The sequence below is a fragment of the Heterodontus francisci genome, chromosome 23 (assembly GCF_036365525.1).
Source record: "Heterodontus francisci isolate sHetFra1 chromosome 23, sHetFra1.hap1, whole genome shotgun sequence".
NCBI lineage: Eukaryota > Metazoa > Chordata > Chondrichthyes > Heterodontiformes > Heterodontidae > Heterodontus > Heterodontus francisci.
Genome location: NC_090393.1, coordinates 15,154,242 through 15,177,926, shown reverse-complemented (window position 1 = coordinate 15,177,926; position 23,685 = coordinate 15,154,242). Strand labels below are relative to the sequence as shown.

General features: G+C 45.9%; 1 protein-coding gene across 1 annotated transcript in view; it reads left to right on the top strand.

Moving 5' to 3' along the window:
- Window positions 1-23,685, top strand: part of LOC137382964 (unconventional myosin-XVIIIb-like) — a 265,768-nt gene that overhangs the window by 30,879 nt on the left and 211,204 nt on the right. Inside the window, exon 10 of the mRNA XM_068055546.1 lies at window positions 20,630-20,797. Within this exon, the coding sequence (XP_067911647.1) occupies window positions 20,630-20,797 (168 nt within the window). The remainder of the gene's footprint in view (window positions 1-20,629; window positions 20,798-23,685) is intronic.

The following is a 23,685-nucleotide window of genomic DNA, read 5'->3' as shown; positions in this document are numbered from 1 at the left end:
CTCACAGTTCCGGTATCATCCTAGTAAATCTTTTTTGCACCTTCCCTCATGCCTCTATATCCATTTTATAATATGGAGACCAGAACAGTACACAGTACTGCACGTGTGTCTAACCAAAGATATATATAGAAGCTTACCATAATTACTCTGCTTTTCAATTCTGCATCACTACTTTTAGTGATTTGTGTATCTGTATCCTCAGATCCCTTTGTTCCTCTACTCTACTTAGACCAGGATTTTACAGCCCCCCAATGAGCAGGCTGGTGGCAGGGGGGCCAAAATATTGAGTGGGAGGCGGGGAGAGGGGGCCATTCCCGACGCTTTCCCGCCTCTACTGCAATTTTATGCGGGGCGGCGGCAGTGAGAAATGGCCAGCCTGTCCCAGGCCAATCAAGACCCTTAAGTGGCCAATTAACTGCCACTTAAGAGCCTCCTCCCACCACCGCTGGTATTTTACCTGCAGTAAAGCCTGGCAGCCTTCTTGCATGCTGCGGGGCTCTCCTGATCAGGCACCCTGTGCCACACAGAGGGTAGCCCCCGAAGCCCCCAACACACTCCCTCACCCCAGCTTGGCTCCCTGGGCCAGGCGGAGGCAGGCTCACCCCCGACATTTCAGCCGGCAGGTAGGGTCTACTGCCCAATGTTAAATTCTGGCCTTATTTTCCAAAGAGTATGTAGTCTGCTTGTTCTTACTACCAAAATGCACCACCTCACACTTAGCTATATTGCAGCTCATTTCCACCCACTGTCATCTCAATGTAAGGCCCTGCTGGTTAAAAGCCTATGCTGGGGTGTGGGGTACTGGGGGGAGGGAGCAGGTTGTGGTTTGGGGAGCAGGGGGTGGGGGGTGGGGGGGGAATTACCTGGGTCAAATTGTGGATTCTACAAGGATGCTGTGGCCATTGAGAGGAAAATTAGGCCTAATATTGCTGGTAGTTTATGGGACACTTCTTAATTCTGCCTGCTTCTCTGTAAAATGAAAGCTGGTAAACCTGCTGATACTCCTGAACTAAGAGCCTTTGTTAAATGGATCCAAGCCACATTGGTCAGTTTGTTCATACATTGCACATCACTACCTTCTGTTCACCCAACCACACATGTGTCCAGCAGTCTCTCTTTATATTCTCTTCATATCCCTCATTGAGCAATGCCTTTCAGCTGTTTACCTTCAACATCATTAACCATTTACCTTTAAGATAATTAACCATTAACGGCCATTACTAACAAACCAAACTTACGCCCAACCCTAATTGCCAATTACTGGCAGGATTTAGGCAAACCCTGCATTTAACTACTTGCACATAATGCTTAGGTATTTGGGGTTTGGAGTCTCTCATGGGCAAGTAGGCCCTAGATGCTGATGAATCTTCTATTTTTACAGCATTGGGGTGTGGTGGGGTTGCATGGGCAGAGAAAGAAAGTGCTTGAATTTGTGAAGTCCTAATGATTCCCTTGTTCTTTATGTCAGAGCGATAGCTTCACTGCAAATTCCCAGCACAGTATGTGGCAACGTAAGATGCCCACTTGAAGTTTAATGCATTCATCTTGTTAAAAAGAAGTGCCAAATCTTGGCAACATTTTGCTACCTGTTCTTAATAATATTTTGAGTATATCACTGAGGACGTCTGGAAGAACCAGATTATGAAACACTGCATGTTTCAGTTCACACTCAATATATTCTTCACACTATAATTTAGTGGTCTGTTGACAGTCAAAACAAAACACAAGAAAATACAGCAGCACCATAGCACTTGGTGAGGAAGACAACCGAGCTGGGAATATTTTAATGAATGAATCCTTTATCCCTGTTTAAATTGTTTAGAATCGGTATTCCCTCTTTTTTGGCCATATTTCAGCTCTGTCGCACAAATCCTACGATGTTACAGCTCGGAAGCTGGCCAGCTGGCCCGTCAGTACTACCCCAATGTTTTCTCCACATGAACCGCCTGGCCTAATCACACAGTTGTTCAGTCTCATACCCTCGGCTACTCCTCTTTTCCCAGCAAGTATCTAATTCTCTTTTAAGGGAATGCTTCAAGAATGAGCTGCGATGCACAATTCCACATCATAACTACCCTATTCTGTAAGGTTAATATGCTTCTCCGTTTTGCTTCTTTTTTTTCTTTTTACTAAGCTATCCTTTGTATTCCTTTTCACTTGCTTCCTTGTCCCTCCCTCTCTCTCTCTCTCTGTCATCCAGTGGTGGAGAATGGAACTGAATTTTTTCATGCAGGCTGAAGTCCCGCTGCCAGGGCTGAAAGTGGTGGTGCCCTTGCTTTGGCCGGAGGTGGGATTAAGTGGCCACTGCCGGGGCTGCCATCCCTGTTAAGGATGGCGGCTTGCCCCAGGAGATGCTGGCTCTATCAGAGGACTGGCAGCTCAGCAGCGCCACTGCTAGTGGTGGCCAGTTCTTAGGTTGCAACTGCAGGATAAGGGCGCATCAATGGCCGCGTGCCCTCGAAGAGTGGTAAGTGGGATCTGGAGATGCCAGGGCCAGGTAGAGAGGCACCGGTGATTGATGGGTGGGGGGGGGGTGGTCACTGAGGGCAGGCAGTGCCATTGCTGAAGTGGCGGCCATTGCCACCAGGGGTCCCTCTGTGGGCTATGAAGTGACCAAAAGGGAGAGTTGCACTTCACTCAAGCCCGCTGGGAGGCTGCCAGGTTTCACTGGACAGTCTCCCCTTATGGCGGTGGGCCCCCCCTCCCCCGCCGCTGGACAAATGTCCGTGGAGGTGGGAAGTGTCCCGTAATTGGCTATTAAAGTAGTTTAATTGGATTCCCGGCAGGTGGCACATCTGCTAACTTTCCCATCACTGGCAAAATGGCATGGTGGTGGGTAGACATTGGCATGTTTCCCTGACGCCATTCTGCCCCATTTTGCCAGCTTTCCTGCCTCCCAGCCTGTCGCTCCGGCCAGCATTTCCATTTTGGAAACCAAAGCCTAGTTTTTTCAATATGCAGGTAGTTTTTAATTGGAGTGGTTATCAGTAGTTTCAACAGATGCAAGTGTGCTGTTTGCATTCCATTTCCACTCTTGGTTTTATAGCTTCAGGTGCTGACTGGATGAGCACCCTAGTGGGGGAGGGGGAGGTGGAAAATTATCTGTAAGTGAAACTTGAACAGGGATAATTAAAGGTGAATGTCAGGGAGACAATCCCGTCGGAGAGAAGAGCAGAACTTCTTCAAGGTAGGCATTCCTGGAAGAGAAGTGGCAGTGAATTAAACACTAAAATAAAAGCAAAATACTGCGGATGCTGGAAATCTAAAATAAAAACAAGAAATGCTGGAATCACTCAGCAGGTCTGGCAGCATCTGTGAAAAGAGAAGCAGAGTTAACATTTCGGGTCAGTGACCCTTCATCGGAACTGACAAATATTAGAAAAGTCACAGGTTATAAGCAAGTGAGGTGGGGGTAGGGCAAGAGATAACAAAGGAGGTCTAGATTGGACCAGGCCACATAGCTGACCAAAAGGTCACGGAGCAAAGGCAAACAATATATTAATGGTGTGTTGAAAGACAAAGCATTAGTACAGATTAGGTGTAAATACACTGAATATTGAACAGCAGCAAGTGCAAACCTGAAAAAAAACAGTGGGTAAGCAAACTGAACAAACAAAGATGAAATGAAATAAATGCAAAAAAAAGATTGTAAAAAAGAATGTTAAAAAAAAAGGAAGAAAAAATAACGAAAAATGAAAGTAAAATGGGGGGCTGTCATGCTCTGAAATTATTGAACTCAATGTTCAGTCCGGCAGGCTGTAGTGTGCCTAATCGGTAAATGAGATGCTGTTCCTCGAGCTTGCGTTGATGTTCACTGGAACACTGCAGCAATCCCAGGACAGAGATGTGAGCATGAGAGCAGGGGGGAGTGTTGAAATGGCAAGCAACCGGAAGCTCAGGATCCTGCTTGCGGACTGAGCGGAGATGTTCCGCAAAGCGGTCACCCAGTCTGCGCTTAGTCTCCCCACTGTAGAGGAGACCACACTGTGAGCAGCGAATACAGTATACTACATTGAAAGAAGTACAAGTAAATCGCTGCTTCACCTGAAAGGAGTGTTTGGGGCCTGGGATAGTGAGGAGAGAGGAGGTAAATGGGCAGGTATTACACCTCCTGCGATTGCAGGGGAAGGTGCCCTGGGATGGGGACGAGGTGGTGGAGGAGTGGACCAGGGTGTCGCGGAAGGAACGATCCCTTCAGAATGCCGGCAGGGGAAGGGAGGGGAAGATGCGACTGGTAGTGGCATCACGCTGGAGGTGGCGGAAGATGATCCTTTGGATATGGAGGCTGGTGGGGTGAAAAGTGAGGACAAGGGGAACCCTGTCACAGTTCTGGGAGGGAGGGGTAGGGGTGAGGGTAAAGGTGCGGGGAATGGGTCGGACACGATTGAGGGCCCTGTCAACCACAGTGGGGGGAAATCCTCGGTTGAGGAAAAAGGAGGTCATATCAGAATCACCGTCATGGAAGGTAGCATCATCAGAGCAGATGCGTCGGAGGCGGAGAAACTGGGAGAATGGAATGGGGCAAAAACAAGAAATGCTGGAATCACTCAGCAGGTCTGGCAGCATCTGTGGAAAGTGAAGCAGAGTTAATGTTTCGGGTCAGTGACACTTCTTTGGAACTGACAAATATTAGAAAAGTCACAGATTATAAACAAGTGAGGTGGGGGTTGGGCAAGAGATAACAAAGGAGAAGGTGCAGATTGGACCAGGCCAGATAGCTGACCAAAAGGGCACGGAGCAAAGGCAAACAATATGTTAATGGTGTGTTGAAAGACAAAGCATTAGTACAGATTAGGTGTGAATATACTGAATATTGAACAGCAGCAAGTGCAAACCTGAAGAAAAACAACCTGAAAAAAACAGTGGGTAAGCAAACTGAACAAACTAAGATGAAATGAAATAAATGCAAAAAAAGATTGTAAAAAATGTAAAAAGGAATGTAAAAAAAAGGAAGAAAAAATAACTAAAAATGAAAGTAAAGTGGGGGGCTGTCATGCTCTGAAATTATTGAACTCAATGTTCAGTCCGGCAGGCTGTAGTGTGCCTAATCGGTAGATGAGATGCTGTTCCTCGAGCTTGCGTTGATGTTCACTGGAACACTGCAGCAATCCCAGGACAGAGATGTGAGCATGAGAGCAGGGGGGAGTGTTGAAATGGTAAGCAACCGGAAGCTCAGGGTCCTGCTTGCGGACTGAGCGGAGATGTTCCGCAAAGCGGTCACCCAGTCTGCGTTTGGTCTCCCCAATGTAGAGGAGAGCACACTGTGAGCAGCGAATACAGTATACTACATTGAAAGAAGTACACGTAAATCGCTGCTTCACCTGAAAGGAGTGTTTGGGGCCTGGTATAGTGAGGAGAGAGGAGGTAAATGGGCAGGTATTACACCTCCTGCGATTGCAAGGGAAGGTGCCCTGGGACGGGGACGAGGTGGTGGGGGTAATGGAGGAGTGGACCAGGGTGTCGCGGAGGGAACGATCCCTTCGGAATGCTGACAGGGGAAGGGAGGGGAAGATGCGACTGGTAGTGGCATCACGCTGGAGGTGGCGAAAATGGCGGAGGATGATCCTTTGGATATGGAGGCTGGTGGGATGAAAGGTGAGGACAAGGGGAACCCTGTCACGGTTCTGGGAGGGAGGGGAAGGGGTGAGGGTAGAGGTGCGGGGAATGGGTCGGACACGGTTGAGGGCCCTGTCAACCACAGTGGGGGGAAATCCTCGGTTGAGGAAAAAGGAGGTCATATCAGAAGCACCGTCATGGAAGGTAGCATCATCAGAGCAGATGCGTCGGAGACGGAGAAACTGGGAGAATGGAATGGAGTCCTTACAGGAGGTAGGGTGTGAAGAAGTGTAGTCGAGGTAGCTGTGGGAGTCAGTGGGCTTATAATGGATATTGGTAGACAACCTATCCCCAGAGATGGAGACAGAGAAGTCGAGGAAGGGAAGGGAAGTGTCAGAGATGGACCATGTAAAGGTGAGAGAAGGGTGGAAATTGGAAGCAAAGTTGATAAAGTTTTCTAGTTCGGGGCAGGAGCAGGAAACGGCACCGATACAGTCATCAATGTACCGGAAAAAGAGTTGGGGGAGGGGGCCTGAGTAGGACTGGAACAAAGAATGCTCGACATATCCCACAAAAAGACAGGCATAACTAGGACCCATGCGGGTACCCATAGTGACACCTTTTACTTGAAGGAAATGCATGGAGTTGAAGGAGAAGTTGTTCAATGTGAGAACAAGTTCAGCCAGGCGGAGGAGGGTGTTGGTGGATGGGGACTGGTTGGGCCTCTGTTCCAGGAAGAAGTGGAGAGCCCTCAAACCATCCTGGTGGGGGATGGAGGTGTAGAGCGATTGGACGTCCATAGTGAAGAGGAGGCGGTTGGGACCAGGAAAGTGGAAATTGTCAAAATGACGTAGGGCGTCAGAAGAGTCACGGATGTAGGTGGGAAGAGACTGGACCAGTGGAGAAAAGATAGAGTCTAGATAGGAAGAAATAAGTTCAGTGGGGCAGGAGCAGGCTGACACAATGGGTCTGCCGGGACAGTCCCGTTTGTGGATTTTGGGAAGGAGGTGTCCGGGGTTGCGGGACAATGAGGTTGGAAGCTGTAGAGGGAAGATCTCCAGAGGAGATGAGGTCAGTGACAGTCCTTTGGACGGTGGCTTGATGTTCGGTGGGGTCATGGTCCAGAGGGAGGTAGGAAGAGGTGTCAGTGAGTTGGCGTTGAGCTTCTGCAAGGTAGAGGTCGGTACGCCATACAACAACAGCACCACCCTTGTCTGCAGGTTTGATGACCATGTCGGGGTTAGACCTGAGAGAACGGAGTGCCTCAAGTTCAGAGGGGGACAGGTTAGAGTGAGTGAGGGGGGCAGAGAAATTGAGACGACCAATGTCTTGCCGACAGTTTTCAATGAAGAGATCAAGAGCGGGTAAGAGGCCAGGGGGAGGGGTCCAGGTAGAGGGAGAATGCTGGAGGCGGGTGAATGGGTCTGCTGGTCGGGGGGAGGACTCCTGGTCGAAGAAGTGAGCCCGGAGGCGGAGGCGACGGAAGAAGAGCTCAACGTCATGCCGAGCGCGAAATTCATTGAGGTGGGGGCGTAAGGGGATAAAACTGAGACCTTTGCTGAGTACAGAACGCTCAGCATCAGAGAGGGGAAGGTCAGAGGGTATAGTGAATACACGGCAAGGGGTCAGATCAGAAGGGGTGGGGTCAGAGGGAAGTGAAGCGGAAGGAGGATCTGGAGGGGCATTAGTCCCCATCAGCTGCTGGAGCTTGCGTTCCTTAACACCTGAAAGGAAGAAATTTGTTAATGCGTCGGATGAGACGTAAGATGAGATGAAACTGCGGAGTAGAACAGATTTGAGATAAGGTGAGACGGTGCTGCTGGAGAGAGAGGTCCAGTGTGTGCATATGGCGGCGCATAGCACTGAGTGTGGATCTCAGGATGCGGCGAGAGTAGCAGTCCGAGGAACGTTGTATTTCTCGGAGATACCTGTGATCCTGGGTGGTTTCAAAACATGATGGGTGAAACTGCAGTTGGAATCCACGCGGAATAAGTCGGAGCCGGAGACAGTCACTGAGGAAGGAGATGTGGCTGTGAAAACGAGTTTTGGTAGATACCTTATCAAACACCAGGAGGGAAATAGAAAGCAATGAAGGTGAACAAGGTAAAAGAGACAAACGAAAATCCCGTCGGAGAGAAGAGCAGAACTTCTTCAAGGTAGGCATTCCTGGAAGAGAAGTGGCAGTGAATTAAACACTAAAATAAAAGCAAAATACTGCGGATGCTGGAAATCTGAAATAAAAACAAGAAATGCTGGAATCACTCAGCAGGTCTGGCAGCATCTGTGGAAAGAGAAGCAGAGTTAACGTTTCAGGTCAGTGACCCTTCATCAGAACTGACAAATATTAGAAAAGTCACAGGTTATAAGCAAGTGAGGTGGGGGTGGGGCAAGTGGTCTAGATTGGACCAGGCCACATAGCTGACCAAAAGGTCACGGAGCAAAGGCAAACAATATGTTAATGGTGTGTTGAAAGACAAAGCATTAGTACAGATTAGGTGTAAATACACTGAATATTGAACAGCAGCAAGTGCAAACCTGAAAAAATACTGTGGGCGTTTGGCAAGGCTCAGAAGGCATCTTGACTCTTGCGAAGCTGAATTGAGAAGGAATGAGAAGTGAATAAGGAGGGTAAGGGGTCAAATCTGCATTTTGTTTTCAGGGCTGACAGCCTTTCAAAAATGGCGCCAGCACCTGCTCCCAGATCAGATGACGCTGTTCATAGCGTCGCTAATATTGCCCTCGCCACCTGATTGGGGGATGGCCGCCATCAATATGTTAAGTGGCCGTGCTGCCACGATTCTGTGGGCTCGTAGGTCATGTGCGGGGCGGCCGCTATTTTCTGCGCCTGCTGCCGCTCCTAGTGGCAGGATCTGCACCCCTGTCTCTGAAGCCACTTTCAACAACTGCCTCGGGATCACATGGGTCTGTACATCACATCCTGTCTGGTGATTCACAGCTGTTTCAGATATGCTGCTTAAAGCTTTACTGCAACAGTGACCTTCTTGAACCTCTGCAGTTTGTGTGATGAAGGATGTCTTCGATAGAGAGTTCCAGCAACAGTGAAGGAGTGGCAATATATTTCCAAGTCAGGATGTCGTGCTGTCCTTGTCCTTCTAGATGGTAGAGGTTGCAGAGGTGCTGTTGAAGAAGTCTTGGTGAGTTGCTGTAGTGCATCTTGTAGATGGTACACACAGCTGCTGTGTTGCACCGGTGGTGGAAGGAATGAATGTTTGGGGTGGATGGGGTGCTGATCAAGCAGGCTGCTTCAGAGTCATGGAGAGATACAGCACTGAAACAGGCCCTTCAGCCTACCAAGTCTGTGCTGACCATCAACCACCCATTTATACTAACCCTACATTAATCCCATTTCCCTCAATTCTCCTACCACCTACCTCCACTAGGGTCAATTTACAATGGCCAATTTACCTGTCAACCCACAAGTCTGTGGGAGGAAACCAGAGCACCCAGAGGAAACCCACACGGTCACAGGGAGAACTTGCAAACTCCACACAGGCAGTACCCAGAACCGAACCCGGGTTGCTGGAGCTGCGAGGCTGTGGTGCTAACTGCTGCGCCACTGTGCCGCCTCCTGGATGGTGTTGAGCTTCTTGAGTGTTGTTTGAACTGCACCCATCCAGGCAAGTGGAGAGTTTTCCATCACATTCCTCACTTGTGCCTCGTAGTTGGGAGTCAGGAAGTGAGTTACTCGCCACAGAATACCCAACCTCTGACTGCTCTCGTAGCCATGGTATTTGTGTGGCTGGTCCAGTTAAGCTTCTGTTCAATGGTGACCCCCCCGCCCCCCAGGATGTTGATGGTGGGGGTCCGACAATGGTAATGTCATTGAAAGTCATGGGAAGGTGGTTATACTCTCTCTAATATGGCATGGTGCAAAGTGGGTGGAGTTCCATCAGAGCTATAATGGGAGCAGGTGGCAGGATCTGCAACAAGCCACACTAGATCAGGTATCACACGAAGAGGTGCTGAGTAAAACTCAGCAATATGTCTTAACCTCAACCTCAGTCTCTGGAAAAGTGCCAGCCACTGTACTAGTGTGATTCTTCCATTTCCTACACCAGCTGTCCTTTCAGAATCTCTGAGCAAGACTTATAAGCAGTTTTAAAAGATTTTGCTGAGGACTTTCAGACTTGCAAATGGTGGAGAAGAGCAGATTTTCACCTCATAGGTGTAGGTCACATTTAAACCCAGATATCAGGTGAAAGACCAGTGCTGTAATTTACTGCATTTCTTGTCTTGTCAACACACTTGTTGCTAAACAGAAAACTGGTGTTGATGCAGCCACACCCATCCAGGCAAATAGTGTGTATTCCATTACAATCCTGAATTGAGCTTGTCCATGATGGAGAGGCTTGGAACCACCAGCGAGTGAGCCAATCATTGCAGCGTACCCAACCTCTGTTCTGCTTGGGTAGCCATATCGTTTTTATGGTTGGTCCAATTAAGTTTCAGGTCACTGATGACCCTCAGGGTGAAATGAATTGTATCTGTGATCATGGTTTGTGGAATGCAATTGCATTAATATTATTGACGTGGCTGTCCATTGTCCCATGCCTTCATTTTGCCTTATCAGTGCAACACTGTTCCAGTTGACTGCTTGCTGTCTCTCTGAGTTACATTGTGATTCAGCCATATAAAAGACAATTTCACTGGAGATGTAATAATCTCGCAGCATAACAATTCAGCAGCTATATTTGTGCTGTTAAAGGGGAGTTGTGCTTTTGTGATGTTTTCACAGTTTTTTATGTTTTAAAGCAAGGGAGAGACAGACCAGTGCATTCATTGCCTTACTTGTCTCTCCTATTAGAAGATCAAGAGAGAAGGACTGAGGGGAAGGAGTGTACGTACAGTCACCTGGGATCTGCAGCACAGAAACAGCCCATTTGGCTACATTGGTCTATGGTGGTGTTTATCTATTCCTTCTTCAATCATAGCTGCTGATTCCCTCTCGGTGAAGATCAACTACAGCCCCTTTGTTTAAAGAAATGACTCCTAAATTCTTTATTTGATTGGTTGTTGCCTATTGTATATTTATGCCTAATTGTTCCGGAGTCACCCACAACTGGAAACAATTTCTGTACATCCACCCTATTGAATCGCTCCATAATTTTAAAAACCTCTATAAGGTCTCCTCTTGGTCTACAAACCTCATCATCCTTCTTTCATCATTTCTAAATACATTATAGTTTGCAATAGTGGAGAGACTAGAGAAACTAGGGTTGTTCTCAGAGCAGAGAAGGTTAAAAGAGATTTGACAGAGGTATTCAAAATCATTAAAGGCTTTGATAGAGTAAGTAAACAGTTTCCAGTGGCAGAAGGGTCATTAACCAGAGGACACATTTAAGGTGATTGGTAAAAGAACCAGAGGCAAAATGAGGACTTTTTTAAAAACGCAGTGAGTTGTTGTGATCTGGAAGCAGATTTGATAGTAACTTTCTAAAGGGAATTGGATATTTACATAAAAAGGATAAAATTGCAGAGCTATAGGAAAATAGCAGGGGAGTGGGATTGTCAAAGAGCTGGCACAGACACAATGGGCCGAATAGCTTCCTAATGTCTTGTTTTGTTCTATGATTGTGTGTTTCTATGTAATGTTTAATTGCCAGTTCTGTCCCGTCTGCAGCTGTGTTTCTGTTAGCCTTATTATATATTTCCTCAATTTTAATTATTGCCTCTAGTTCCATCATTTTGTTGCTGATACTCTGTACAATACAATACAGGCAATTTAATAGGCTTATATTTTTTATTACACCTTTGCATTTTGTCAGGTATTTTATTATTACTTCCTATTAACTTTACTGTTCACTGAATGTAATTTGTAGCCTTACCAAACTTTGAAGAGTCATCAATTTGAGCCGTGCTACTGTAGAGGGTCTTTGGTGGGACCCTGTCACAGCCGTCTCAACAGTGGCATCTGGGAACCTACAAAAGCACAGGAATTCGAGAAAATACTAGAAAAAGAGAGAGTGAAGGTGATGCAGACTAAGATTTAGTGGTTCTCTGGTTCTTGTGTAATGTTGTAGAATTTGTTTTCGTGATGTTGGTTGAGGGATAATTATTGGTCGGGACACTGGAGAGACCTCCCTTACCGTTCTTCAAAATAGTGCTGTGGGATTGTTTACATCCACTTGATATGGCTGACAGGGTCTCAGTAGTGAATATCTGTGTACTTAAAATGTTCAAACTGAAGATATGTTGGGGTGTGCAACCATCCAGACCAGCCGAGGACTGAGTAACCTTTCATTGGTCCACACTTTACTGTTCAAGGGCCTCCATGAAATATTTCTTCGAATTCTGTCAGATGACCCAGGGCAGAGGAAGAGAGCAGAGTAAATTGCATCTGTGATCATGGATGTGTAGCGATTGCATTAATATTATTGACGTTGCTGTCCATTGCCCCGTGCCTTCATTTTGCAACACAGTTCCAGCTGACTGCCTTCTGTCTCTCCGAGTTACATTATGATCCAGTCATATAAAAGACATCTGCACTCTGGATTTACTAATCTGAGCATAAAGACAATTTAGCAACTATATTTATGGTTTTAAAGGCAAACTGTGCTTCTGTGATGGTCTCAGTCTTTAATATTGTAAAGAGAGTGACATTTCATGCCTCACTTGCCTCTGCTATCGGCATGTTGAGAGAGGAGTACCAAGGGAAAGGAGAGCAGTCTTTTCATGTTGTTGCTCTGTTTGTTACCTTTGCCACAGACACTGACACTCCACAGTGATAAGAAGCAGTAGACAAAGTGACACAGTAAAGTTGGCTGGGAGTGGGCTCCCACCACACTCCAGACAAAGCTCCAGTGGAGGACTGGGAGTTTCCCAGCCAAAGTGCTTCCACCTCAGGAACACATACAGCCACAATGCTGGAAATCTGAAATCAAAATATTCAACAGGTCAGGTTGCATCTGAGGAGAGAGAAACAGATGCATCCATGTTTGGAATGCAGGTGCGTTTTAAAGGCATTTTTATCTAATCCCAGAATCTAAAAACTGACCAACAGTTTCAGGAAAGTTCAACCAGCTCACCCAAAAACTAACAACTCTTATTCGAAGCTTATGGTGTGGAAAACAAATAGTTGTATAAACTTGTAACTTAAATTGTGAGAAAAGCCAACATTCCTTCGCTCGTATTGGAGGGAAATAAACATATGTACAAGAAAGCGTGAAGTGGAAAGATAGATTCCACCCCACCCTCCACCAGAAATTTTAATCTTTGATGTTATACAAATCCCACTGTAAAGACACAAGCACGTAATACAGCTGGCACCTCAGTGCAGTATTGAAGGAGTGCTGGATTGTTGGAGGTGCTGTCTTTTGGAGGTGATGTTAAAACTAAAGCCTCATCTGTGTTCTCAGGTGGGCGGACAAGATCCCACAGCATATTCACTAAAGAGTAGGGGAGTTCTCCCCTCTGTCCTGGCTTACGTTTATCCCTCAAGTAACACTTAAAAGCAATTATCTGTTCATCATCCCATTGCTGTTTGTAGAACCTTGCTGTGTGCAAATTGGCATAACACCAGTAAATACACTTCAAAAACATTTCATTGGCTTTAAAGTGTTTTAGGGCATCCTGAGGTCATGGAAGGTGCTATAAAAATGCAAGTTATTTCTTCTTTCTTTCTATTTGACCTATTTTCCAGTATTTTGGAATCTATAACACACACATGCATGTTTCATCTGGACAGGAACATCTGCTGAACCAACAGAATCTATTTTCTTCCTGCCATCAATGATGAATTACTTCCTCTGCATTTTAGACCTTCTTTCTCCCAGTAGGAGTAGATCATTAATTTCTGGGAGAGAAAGTTCTAATTACTTTGCTTGTTAGCAAACACAGGTTTTGACCCTTACTGTGCACTAATTGGCAGCTGAATTTGCCTGCATTACAGCCGTGAACACACTTCGAAAGCAGGCTGTGAAGTGCTTTGGAATGCCCTGAGGATGTGAAAGATGATACCTAGATGCAGGTTCTTACTTTCTTCGGCCTTACTGACATTCTAATCAGGGCTGTGGTTGATTTGAGGAAGTCAGTGAGCACTGGGGAGGGTCTGACAGACCAGAACAAAGGGGAGAGCCATTCCTAGGTGGTCAGACCCATTCGCCTGATCTCAACAATGAAGACTATTGACGAATGCTATATAAGTCGCTAAGTATAGAGAGCAACAAAGATGATCCCAGGTGTAAGAGGGAAGAGCTTTGAGGAATGACTCCATTAAGCAGGCTCTTAACCCTCAAAGAGGGGCCATAGGATGTCTCATAGAGGCATGTAATAATTATTATAGAGAAATCAAACCCAGAACAACACTTTCAGATATGAGAGGGTGTCATGGCAAAAGATTGTGAAGGGTATGTTTAAGATAGGCACCAGACATCTTTCCTCAATGAGGGGACAATCAGCAGCTGCAGTGCATTTCCAGGAAGAATGGATGAGGATTGGACACAGGACAAACACAAGCAGATGGTGTAATGGAATATTAGTAAGGTTCGTATTCTGGAGCATGGGATCAAATGGGCTGAAGGACCTCCTACAACTGTACCCACTTTGTGAAATAAACACCCTGCACTGTGGAACTCATATGGGGACCAATATGTATCTTTACACTGCTGAAGGGAGCCAGAACCAATATTGAGCATTGTAGGCTTACAAATTACAGTTGCCAATATTTGCATAATATGAAAGTAGCACCTCAGTTAAATTAGCAGACAGAGGAAGGTCATATAAATGTTTGACCATTAATATTGCCAACAACAATTCTGCCCTCACATCTTTGGAGTAGAACTATGGAGATGGGTCCTAAGAAAAGATTGCATCGATTTGGCCTGACTATTGATTTTTTTTGTTCTGTATTATTTTACATCATTTATGGTGATCATGGAACTATTCAAATGGTACCTGGACCTGCACCAGAAGTGCTGTAACCTGTAACCAGGTGCTGGAAGGTGGGATTCGATCGGATGGCTGGTTTTTCCAGCCAGCACAGACACGATGGGCTGAATGACATCTTTCTGTGCCATAACTCTTCTATGGTTCTACGGTTCTCTAAATCGCTCTTTTACTAGGTTTTCTGCCACTCTCCATGTATTTGTTACTCTACCATGCTGCCGATTTAGTCATCTTCTCCCTTTCTGCCACCAACACTTCTGTTTAATCCTTTGTTTGTTTCTCTCCTGGCAGGTTCATTTTCCAAAGTATGCTGGCATCCCTCTAATTACCTTTATGAATATTGATTAAAATGGAAATGTCAGCCACATATGGTCCTCTTGAAATTCGGGTTTGCTGATCTCTTGACTAATGAATATTATTTGACTCCTTCCATGTCTGTCCCGGTTGATTGGATTCAGTCAGATGGTGTGAGGATCAATGAAACAGATGAATGAAAATGCTTTACGTTTCTGCCTCATTTAAAATACTTTGATGCTTTAAATCATTTTTGTGCACTTTAGGGAAGATATTCCTTTTCGGTGATCCCAGCACACATTAGCAATTCATTCGCTAATGCCCAACTTGTGATTTTTCTGGACAGATAATTGCCCCTTTTGTTTTATCTTGGTGAAAGGGGATAAAGCTCATGAAGGAGAGACTTGTAAAAATTAACTTTTTGTGACTAATGTTGGCATCTTGCATACTTGGGTTTGAAGTTAGGACTTGCAACTTCTCCATTGATGTTGCTCTCTGTTGTTTTGTTGAGTCTTCTTCTTCTTCTTTGGCCTCCTTGTCTCGAGAGACAATGGGTAAGCGCCTGGAGGTGGTCAGTGGTTTGTGAAGCAGCACCTGGAGTGGCTATAAAGGCCAATTCTAGAGTGACAGGCTCTTCCACAGGCGCTGCAGATAAAATTGGTTGTCGGGGCTGTTACACAATTGGCTCTCTCCTTGCACTTCTGTTTTTTTTCCAGCCAACTGCTAAGTCTCTGCGACTCACCACACTTTAGCCCCGCCTTTATGGCTGCCCGCCAGCTCTGGCGATCGCTGGCAACTGACTCCCACAACCTGTGATCAATGTCACAGGACTTCATGACGCATTTGCAGACGTCTTTAAAGCAGAGACATGGACGGCCGATGGGTCTGATACCAGTGACGAGCTCGCTGTACAATGTGTCCTTGGGGATCCTGCCATCTTCCATGCGGCTCACATGGCCAAGCCATCTTAAGCGCCATTGTCTCATTAGGGTGTATAAGCTGGGGATGTTGGCTGCCTCGAGGACGTCTGTGGTGGAGATATGGTCCTGCCACCTGATGCCAAGGATTCACCGGAGGCAGCGAAGATGGAATGAATTGAGACATCGCTCTTGGCTGACATACGTTGTCCAGGCCTCGCTGCCATAGAGCAAAGTACTGAGGACACAGGCTTGACACACTCGGACTTTTGTGTTCCGTGTCAGTGCGCCATTTTCCCACACTCTCTTGGCCAGTCTGGAAATAGCAGTGGAAGCCTTTCCCATGCGCTTGCTGATTTCTGCATTGAGAGACAGGTTACTGGTGATAGTTGAGCCTCGGTAGGTGAACTCTTGAACCACTTCCAGAGCATGGTCGCCGATATTGATGGATGGAGCTTTTCTGACGTCCTGCCCCATGATGTTCATTTTTTTGAGGCTGATGGTTAAGCCAAATTCGTTGCAGGCAGCCGCAATCCTGTCGATGAGTCTGTGCAGACGCTCTTCAGTGTGAGATGTTAATGCAGCATTGTCAGCTAAGAGGAGTTCCCTGATGAGGACTTTCTGTACTTTGGTCTTCGCTCTTAAACGGGCAAGGTTGAAAAACCTGCCTCCTGATCTTGTGTGGACGAAAATTCCTTCTTCTGAAGACTTGAACGCATGTGAGAGCAGCAGGGAGAAGAAAATCCCAAACAGTGTGGGTGCAAGAACACAGCCCTGTTTCACGCCACTCAGGATAGGAAAGGGGTCTGATGAGGTGCCGCTATGCTGAATTGTGCCTTTCATATTGTCATGGAATGAGGTGATGATACTTAGTAGCTTTGGTGGACATCCGATCTTTTCTAGTAGTCTGAAGAGACCACATCTGCTGACGAGGTCAAAGGCTTTGGTGAGATCAATGAAAGCAATGTAGAGGGGCATCTGTTGTTCACGGCATTTCTCCTGTAGCTGGCGAAGGGAGAACAGCATGTCAATGGTTGATCTCTCTGCTCGAAAGCCACACTGTGCCTCAGGGTAGACACACTCAGCCAGCTTCTGGAGCTTGTTTAAAGCGACTCGAGCAAAGACTTTCCCCACTTTGCTGAGCAGGGAGATTCCATGGTAGTTGTTGCAGTCACCGCGGTCACCCTTGTTCTTATAGAGGGTGATGATATTGGCATCGCGCATGTCCTGTGGTACTGCTCCCTCATCCCAGCACAGGCAAAGCAGTTCGTAGAGTGCTGCAAATATAGCAGGCTTGGCACTCTTGATTATTTCAGGGGTAATGCCGTCCTTCCCAGGAGCTTTTCCGCTGGCTAGAGAATCAATGGCATCACTGAGTTCCGATTTTGTTGGCTGTACGTCCAGCTCATCCATGACTGGCAGAGACTGGACTGCATTGAGGGTGGTCTCAGTGACAACATTTTCCCTGGAGTACAGTTCTAGGTAGTGCTCCACCCAGCATACCATTTTGTTTTGCTGAATGTCACCATCAAATCTAATGGCCCTTTGAGGGCCACACTCTAGATTTCTGCTGAACATTCTACAATGGGATAATGAGTTAATATTGAGGCTACAATTCCTCATACAGTCAGATTGTGATTTCAGTCATGCCATTTTAGGTAGTTGTCAAGTGGAAGCAACTTCTCATGAATGGATGCCAAGAGGGACACTGAGTGACAAGGTCCAAAGGCCCATCTTTGCTGTATCATGAATACCATTGGTCTGTGTGAGCTGGTCTCTTAATTTGCAGAGCAGATGTATCTGTACACTGTTAGCTGTCTCTTATAATGAATGATCAGCAATTGCCTGAGGGCGCTTGTGTATAAATTGGACAATATGTCACCGTCAGAAATTCTATGAGGAGGAGCAAAATGGACACTACATCAGTGTGTCTTGTTTGCGTCAGCTCAGATTCATTGCCAATGCTAAGGTTGGCAGATTGGGCCTGTCACAATATTATTATTCTGATTAGTTTCAATGGGGTATTTACAAAATTGCTGAGGCTGTCTACTGAGTAGCTCATTTAGTGTTCAGCCACGTTTGGAGGAAACAAACCTCTATCTAGCAACGTTGTGACCCACAAGAGGATTGACACAAAGACTCCAGTAACTTTTATTACAGTGGACTTTTTTTTTGTAGCAGTGCTGCAATGCAAATGAGATGACATTAGTCTGCCAAGAACCTCAGGAAGTGGCTTGCCAGTGCTACTCCAGAGGCACAGCTGCCTTTTTTCCCCTTTCTGGCCGTAGATGCCTGGTTTTCTGTACAGCATGCCAACGCAGTTTATCGCCTTAATGGTCAGTACAGACTGCTCCAGTCATCTTCAAAAATCTCAAAGCCAGAAAATAGACATCAGGGGGCCTTAGCTGGCTTCCAAACAACTCCACGTGCAAAAGTTTGAGTGCCTGCAGTTGTCCCTTTGTGGCTGTCCATTTACTGAAATTGGGTGACGATGTAAATGAGGCTGGTTCCAGGGCGTTGAAAGCTCTAGCACATTGCAGCACTGCTTCAAGTAAAAACAGTTAAAAGAAAAACTTGACAGCATCTGAATACTTCACACAAAGAATTGTTTTTGAAGTACAGTGATTGTTATGTAGACAAATGCTGTAGCACTGTCCAGTTGATCAATAACTGCTTAATCTGTACTGTTTGAGAGAGGACTGTTAGTCAAGACACCACATGAATTTCTTGTTCTTTTACAAATAGGATCATTGGATCTTTAATGCTCGCCTAAGTCATAGGAACAGGCAGATGTAGCCTCAGTTTTAACATCTCATCTGAAAGATGGTGCCTTCCACAAGTTGCCACCGGCAAAATTTAGTCCAGGGCGGGAAGGCCTGTGAACAGCCTTCCCGCACCACCATCAATTGAGGCCCTTAACTGGGTAATTAACTCGAATTAAGGGCCTCTTTCCACTGCACCCACAATTAGCCATGTGGTGGGCGGCCCTGTTATTGCATGGGAGGCCAGCCACGGAAAACTGCGTGGCTGCTTCCTGGCTCCGGGGGGTTGGGTCCCTTGTTAAAAGGCACTGTGCCTGAATGAGGAACCCCACATTGGGAAGGGTGGGGGGTTCAACTGAGGGCCACCCCCCTGCTGCTTGCTGCTTACCCCCACAGAGCAAGGCCCCTCCCACCCTGACCAACCTGAGGCCTGGCTCCAGTGACGCTCCTCGGCCTCCAAGACGGTCAAATTCAGCAGCAGCCACCGCAGCTCTCCAAGGTTGAGACTTCCGGCAACTGGGTCCTCGATCCTATGGAAGGCCCGCCACTGTCCACCTAAGTGCCTGATTAGCACTAAATTCGGCCCGCCTTCCAGAAAAGAGGTGACGCGGGGATCTCGGCATCGGTTTCCCCCATCATCAAGATCCCCACCGCCAAGATAAAATTCTCCCCATGGTCTCTATTCTTTCCTCCCTCAACTAACACCAGCAAGAAGAATGTTGAACTTGACATTCATCTCCTCCCTGTTTGGAAGATTTTCCTGTGTGCAAATTGGCGACTGTGTCTGCCTACACTGCATTTCAAAGTAATACTGTACAAAAAACACTTTGGGAGGTTTCTCAGAGATGTAATAAAGTGCACTGGTAAGACTACGGGGGAAAATTCAGGCGATAGTTCAGAGGAAAAATTGATCACGATTGGAAAGCAGTGACATTGACCTACTGCAAATGACTCTTTAGCTGTGTCTTTTCTGAGTCTGGGCCCAGCCTGTGAATATCATGAAAAATTGGGTGGGCCAGGGGGCATACTTGTTTATGGAATCCACTCGATTTTCCTTCTGTTTTTTTACATGTATGTAGACCCAGGAAAAAACTCTCATTACTATTGCAGTTTGATATGCAAGTGTGGAATATTCATTGTTGTTTGGGAGGGCAGCGAGGAGCTGTACATTTGAAAGCAGATACTTTATTGTGATTTACCTTTAGGCATTTGTAGCTCAGACTTTAGAAAGCGGACAAGTGCTGAAACTTGATGCTGCTTTTTAAAAATAAAACAGAGAAGGCTGGAAATATACAGAAATATACAGAGTGGAAGGTCAGCTAATGTTTTAGATGGGCCCTTATACAGGGCTGATTAACACAAGTCAGGACCTGTCCCAAGAAGAAAATGAAGTAGAAAGGGTGAACGCCAAGTAGAGATTGAGTTGATGACGATGCATAGACGCCGATGGACCTGGCTGCGCACTTGCTGTATTTTCCATTTACACTTCAGATTATCAGCACTGTGAGGCCAGTGTAAATTATTGTGCTGTAGCTTGTCCATCAGCCCTTGCTGATGGCAGAGCGCTGTACGGAAGACAAAACAGTCAACAAATTCAACAATTACAATTGTAGCAGGTATTGCTTTGGAGATAAGGTGTACTCGGCTGAACTGCTGTGGATAAATATATTTTTACACCCAGGTAGTGTTGGCCTGAGGTGAGGAGGAGGCAGTTATAATAATAAGACATGCATTTGCAACCTCCTCTACTCTTAATATTAAGCAATTTCCTGCAGTAGAGTTTCCTGAAGATCTACTGCTGTTCGTTCAGTCCAATTAGTTCACAACATGGCTGTTTTGATAGTCTCCCATGATCTCCTTTTTGACCACTAGTCATCTAGTCATCAATCTGATGGAACACTCCTTTTCTAACTAGTTCTATTAATACAAAGCAACTTCACAGGTTGAAGAACTTCTTGTGCATGTGGAAACATCAGGGGCCTACTAGTGCGAAAGAAATGTCCTTCTTATTAAAAAAGAAAAGAAATACTGACTTTATCCAAAACCAAGCTAAGTTTTTTGTTTCATCACCCAGACAATTAAATGGAGCTGAATTGTTTGCTTCAGATTTGGGAGCTGTACTTATATTGTACTGGTTGTTCTCATTATGTGTAAATACTGAAGTGACCTCTGTTTTCATTTTTCATGGTCATTCAGTTGGCAGGAAGCAATTTATGAAGTTTGAGTGGGCGCAGAATGCAGCCAGTGTACTTGGTTGCGAATTTGAGGAACTGTCTACTGCCGTCTTCAAACATCATCTCAAGCTGATCATCCAACAGGCTACAAATAGGCTTAATTCGGATAACACTGCAGACAGCACAACAGGTACAGTGACAAAGAGCATCTCATCTAAAAACTTAATTGACTTATATTTAATGTTTATTTTTCTTAAATAAAACAGAAGTTGAATGTTTTCTTCCTAACTGTCAGTATGAAGGGTGGTTGAACTCTCAGGGCTACCTTACTTAAACCCATTATACCCATTGACTCAGCAGCTGTTGTGTTGACCACTGGAGAATCAATCTGGAGCCCATGTGTTCAAACTACAAATCTAAGTGAATTTAATCAGATGGTTTGCTTTTATTTAGTAATTCTGGTTGTCCTGAGTCCTGTGGTGGGGTGGAATGCTCATGGGATCCTGAAGGTCATTGAATGAGCTAGAACTTAGTCTTGTAAATCGAAATGCCTCGTACGTGCAATGGCATTGATATTGGCAATGGTTCCCTTGATGATTCAGAGATAAAATCACCATCTCTGAGCCGAACATTCTGGGAAGGTTCCAGGTTCGGACAGTGTTCTATGATGGTTTAGCAGATCTTAGCCCAGGTAGCAGTAAAGGTAGTACAATAGGTCACAGCACCCCCTGAACTAGGGAAGAGAAATCCGTCTGGGGCTAAGAGGTGGAATGTGCTTCCAAGGAAGGATGGTTGACAAGGACAGTGACACATTTCAGACTCAGCCATGTGCAATTATGGGAGTACAGTAGGTTTGGGCATCTGGAAGGTTGAGATCAAACACTGACACAATGGGAGATCGTATATCTAGAGGCCTCGAATACAAAAGGGTAGAAGTTATGCTTCAGTTATACAAAGCCCTGGTTAGACCACAACTGGAGCACTGTGCTCAGTTCTGGGCACCACACCTTAGGGAGGATATATTGCTTTTGAAGGGAGTACAGCGTAGATTCACCAGAAGGATACCTAGGATAGGATCTTCCCATGGCCTTCGGGACCCAGACATTGTGGTCAAATGGGGGTCAGAAGCCCACACTGTGTGGGAAACAGTTACCCTACAGTGATTTTTGCCAACTTCGCCAAGTAATAGCCAGAGGCTGGGCTCTCCGTCCAATTAAGGAGGGCGGGTGGGTTCTTGAAGCAGGAGGGCCAATAGGAGGCCCTCCAGCACTGAAGAAGCAGAACTCTGCTCTTCCAGATGAGAGAAAGAGGACGCCTCTAGATGGGGCACTCTCTCTTCAACATTTTTAACTTTTAAATTTAAAAAATCCCCTCAGCAGCCATGCCATCATTGTGGAGTGGGAGCCCCTCCACAGGGTGGCCTATAGGTGCAGCTGAAGCCAGGCAGGTGGGGAGGGCCTCAAAGCCTGCCTAGAGCACTGCCCCACCCCGGTCTGTCATTGGGAGACTGCCTCCAGGCAGCTACACTGTTCCCTGATGCTCTGGGGACTCGAAGACCAAGTGGAAGTTTCCAGTCAGTCTCCGACAATAGGCCTTAATTGGTCTTTAAGTATAATTAAGTGGCTAGCCACTGCTTGTGGGCAGGTAGCCCTGTCAACTTCCATCCAGCCCGCAGGAAAATGGCCGAGGGCGGGATGGTTTCGGTAAACCTGCAGGCCAGTCTGCGCCACAAATTCTCACACCTACCTGTCTTCGTGCTCAGCCCCATCAGGAGCTAAAGGTCCTGCTCCTGAATTCCAAAGATTAAATTACAAAGAGAGATTCCACAAACTAGGGTTGTATTCCCCGGATGTAGAAGGCTAAGGGGTGATTTGATCAAAGTTTTTAAGATATGAAGGGGAACAGATAGGGTAGATAAAGAGAAACAATTTCTGCTGGCTGGGTAGTCTTGACTAGAGGCATAAATTAGAGCCAGATCTTTCGAGAGTGATGGGAAGCACTTCTGTACACAAAGAGTGATAGAAGTTTGGAACTCTCTTCTGCCTACAGCAATTGATGCTGGATCAATTGTTGGTTTTAAATCTGTGATTGATAGATTTTTGTTAAAAGTAAGTTATTAAGGAATGTGGGGCAAAGGGGGGCACAAGGAGTTAGGTCACCGATCAGCCATGATCTCATTGAATGGCGGAACAGACCCGAGGGGTGAAATGGCCTCCTGCAGTTCCTATATTCCTGTGTACGGTTCTATAGAACAATACGTATTTGCAAGTGCCTCTCTACTTCGCTCTCTCCTTTAAGTCGCTTTTCAAAACCTACCTCTTTGACCAAGCTTTTGGTCACCTGTCCTAACATCCCCTTATGTGGCTTGGTTTCAAATTTTGTCTATAATATTCTGGTGAAGTGCTTTGGGATGTTCTCACTACTTTAAAGGCATTATTAAAATGCAAGTTGTTGTTGAAAATCTGCCTCATAATGGCAGTGAATCTCTCGGAATAAAATGTAATTACATAGGTAGAATATAGCAATATAGTTCCCCTTAGTGCTGCTGAGATATGTGTAGATCAGCAACTGGGGACTGGATTTGTAGATGGGTAACTTCTAGAAACTTGGCAAATAGCATAAAGTAAGGAATTCTAATCAACCAAGAAATGTTGCATTATCCATTCGGGTGACCTGTTATTTTAATGAGTCTCCAAAAAAAAGGAAATGTTTTGCTGGGTGGTTATTAACATGCTCAGAATGTAGCCATAAGGTTACAGTGCCTCAGTAGCTGTGCTTCCAAATGAGCAGAACCTGATGCGAGTTGTATGCAAATGAGTGCGTTGCACGACAATTAATGAGCACGCCGATGAAATGCAATCTCTATAGATCAGGGAGTTCAACATGAATCATATCTATCTTTTTTCCCGAGAGAGACGTTTCTCTCCATCACATGCCAGAACTGTTAACATTGATTTTCAATATGAGTCGCTGTGGAGAAAAGAAATACAATGAAAATGCTTGCATTTATATAACCCCATAGCACGTCATTGAAAAACACCCATGATTTTAAGCAATGAATGACTTTTGGAGACCATC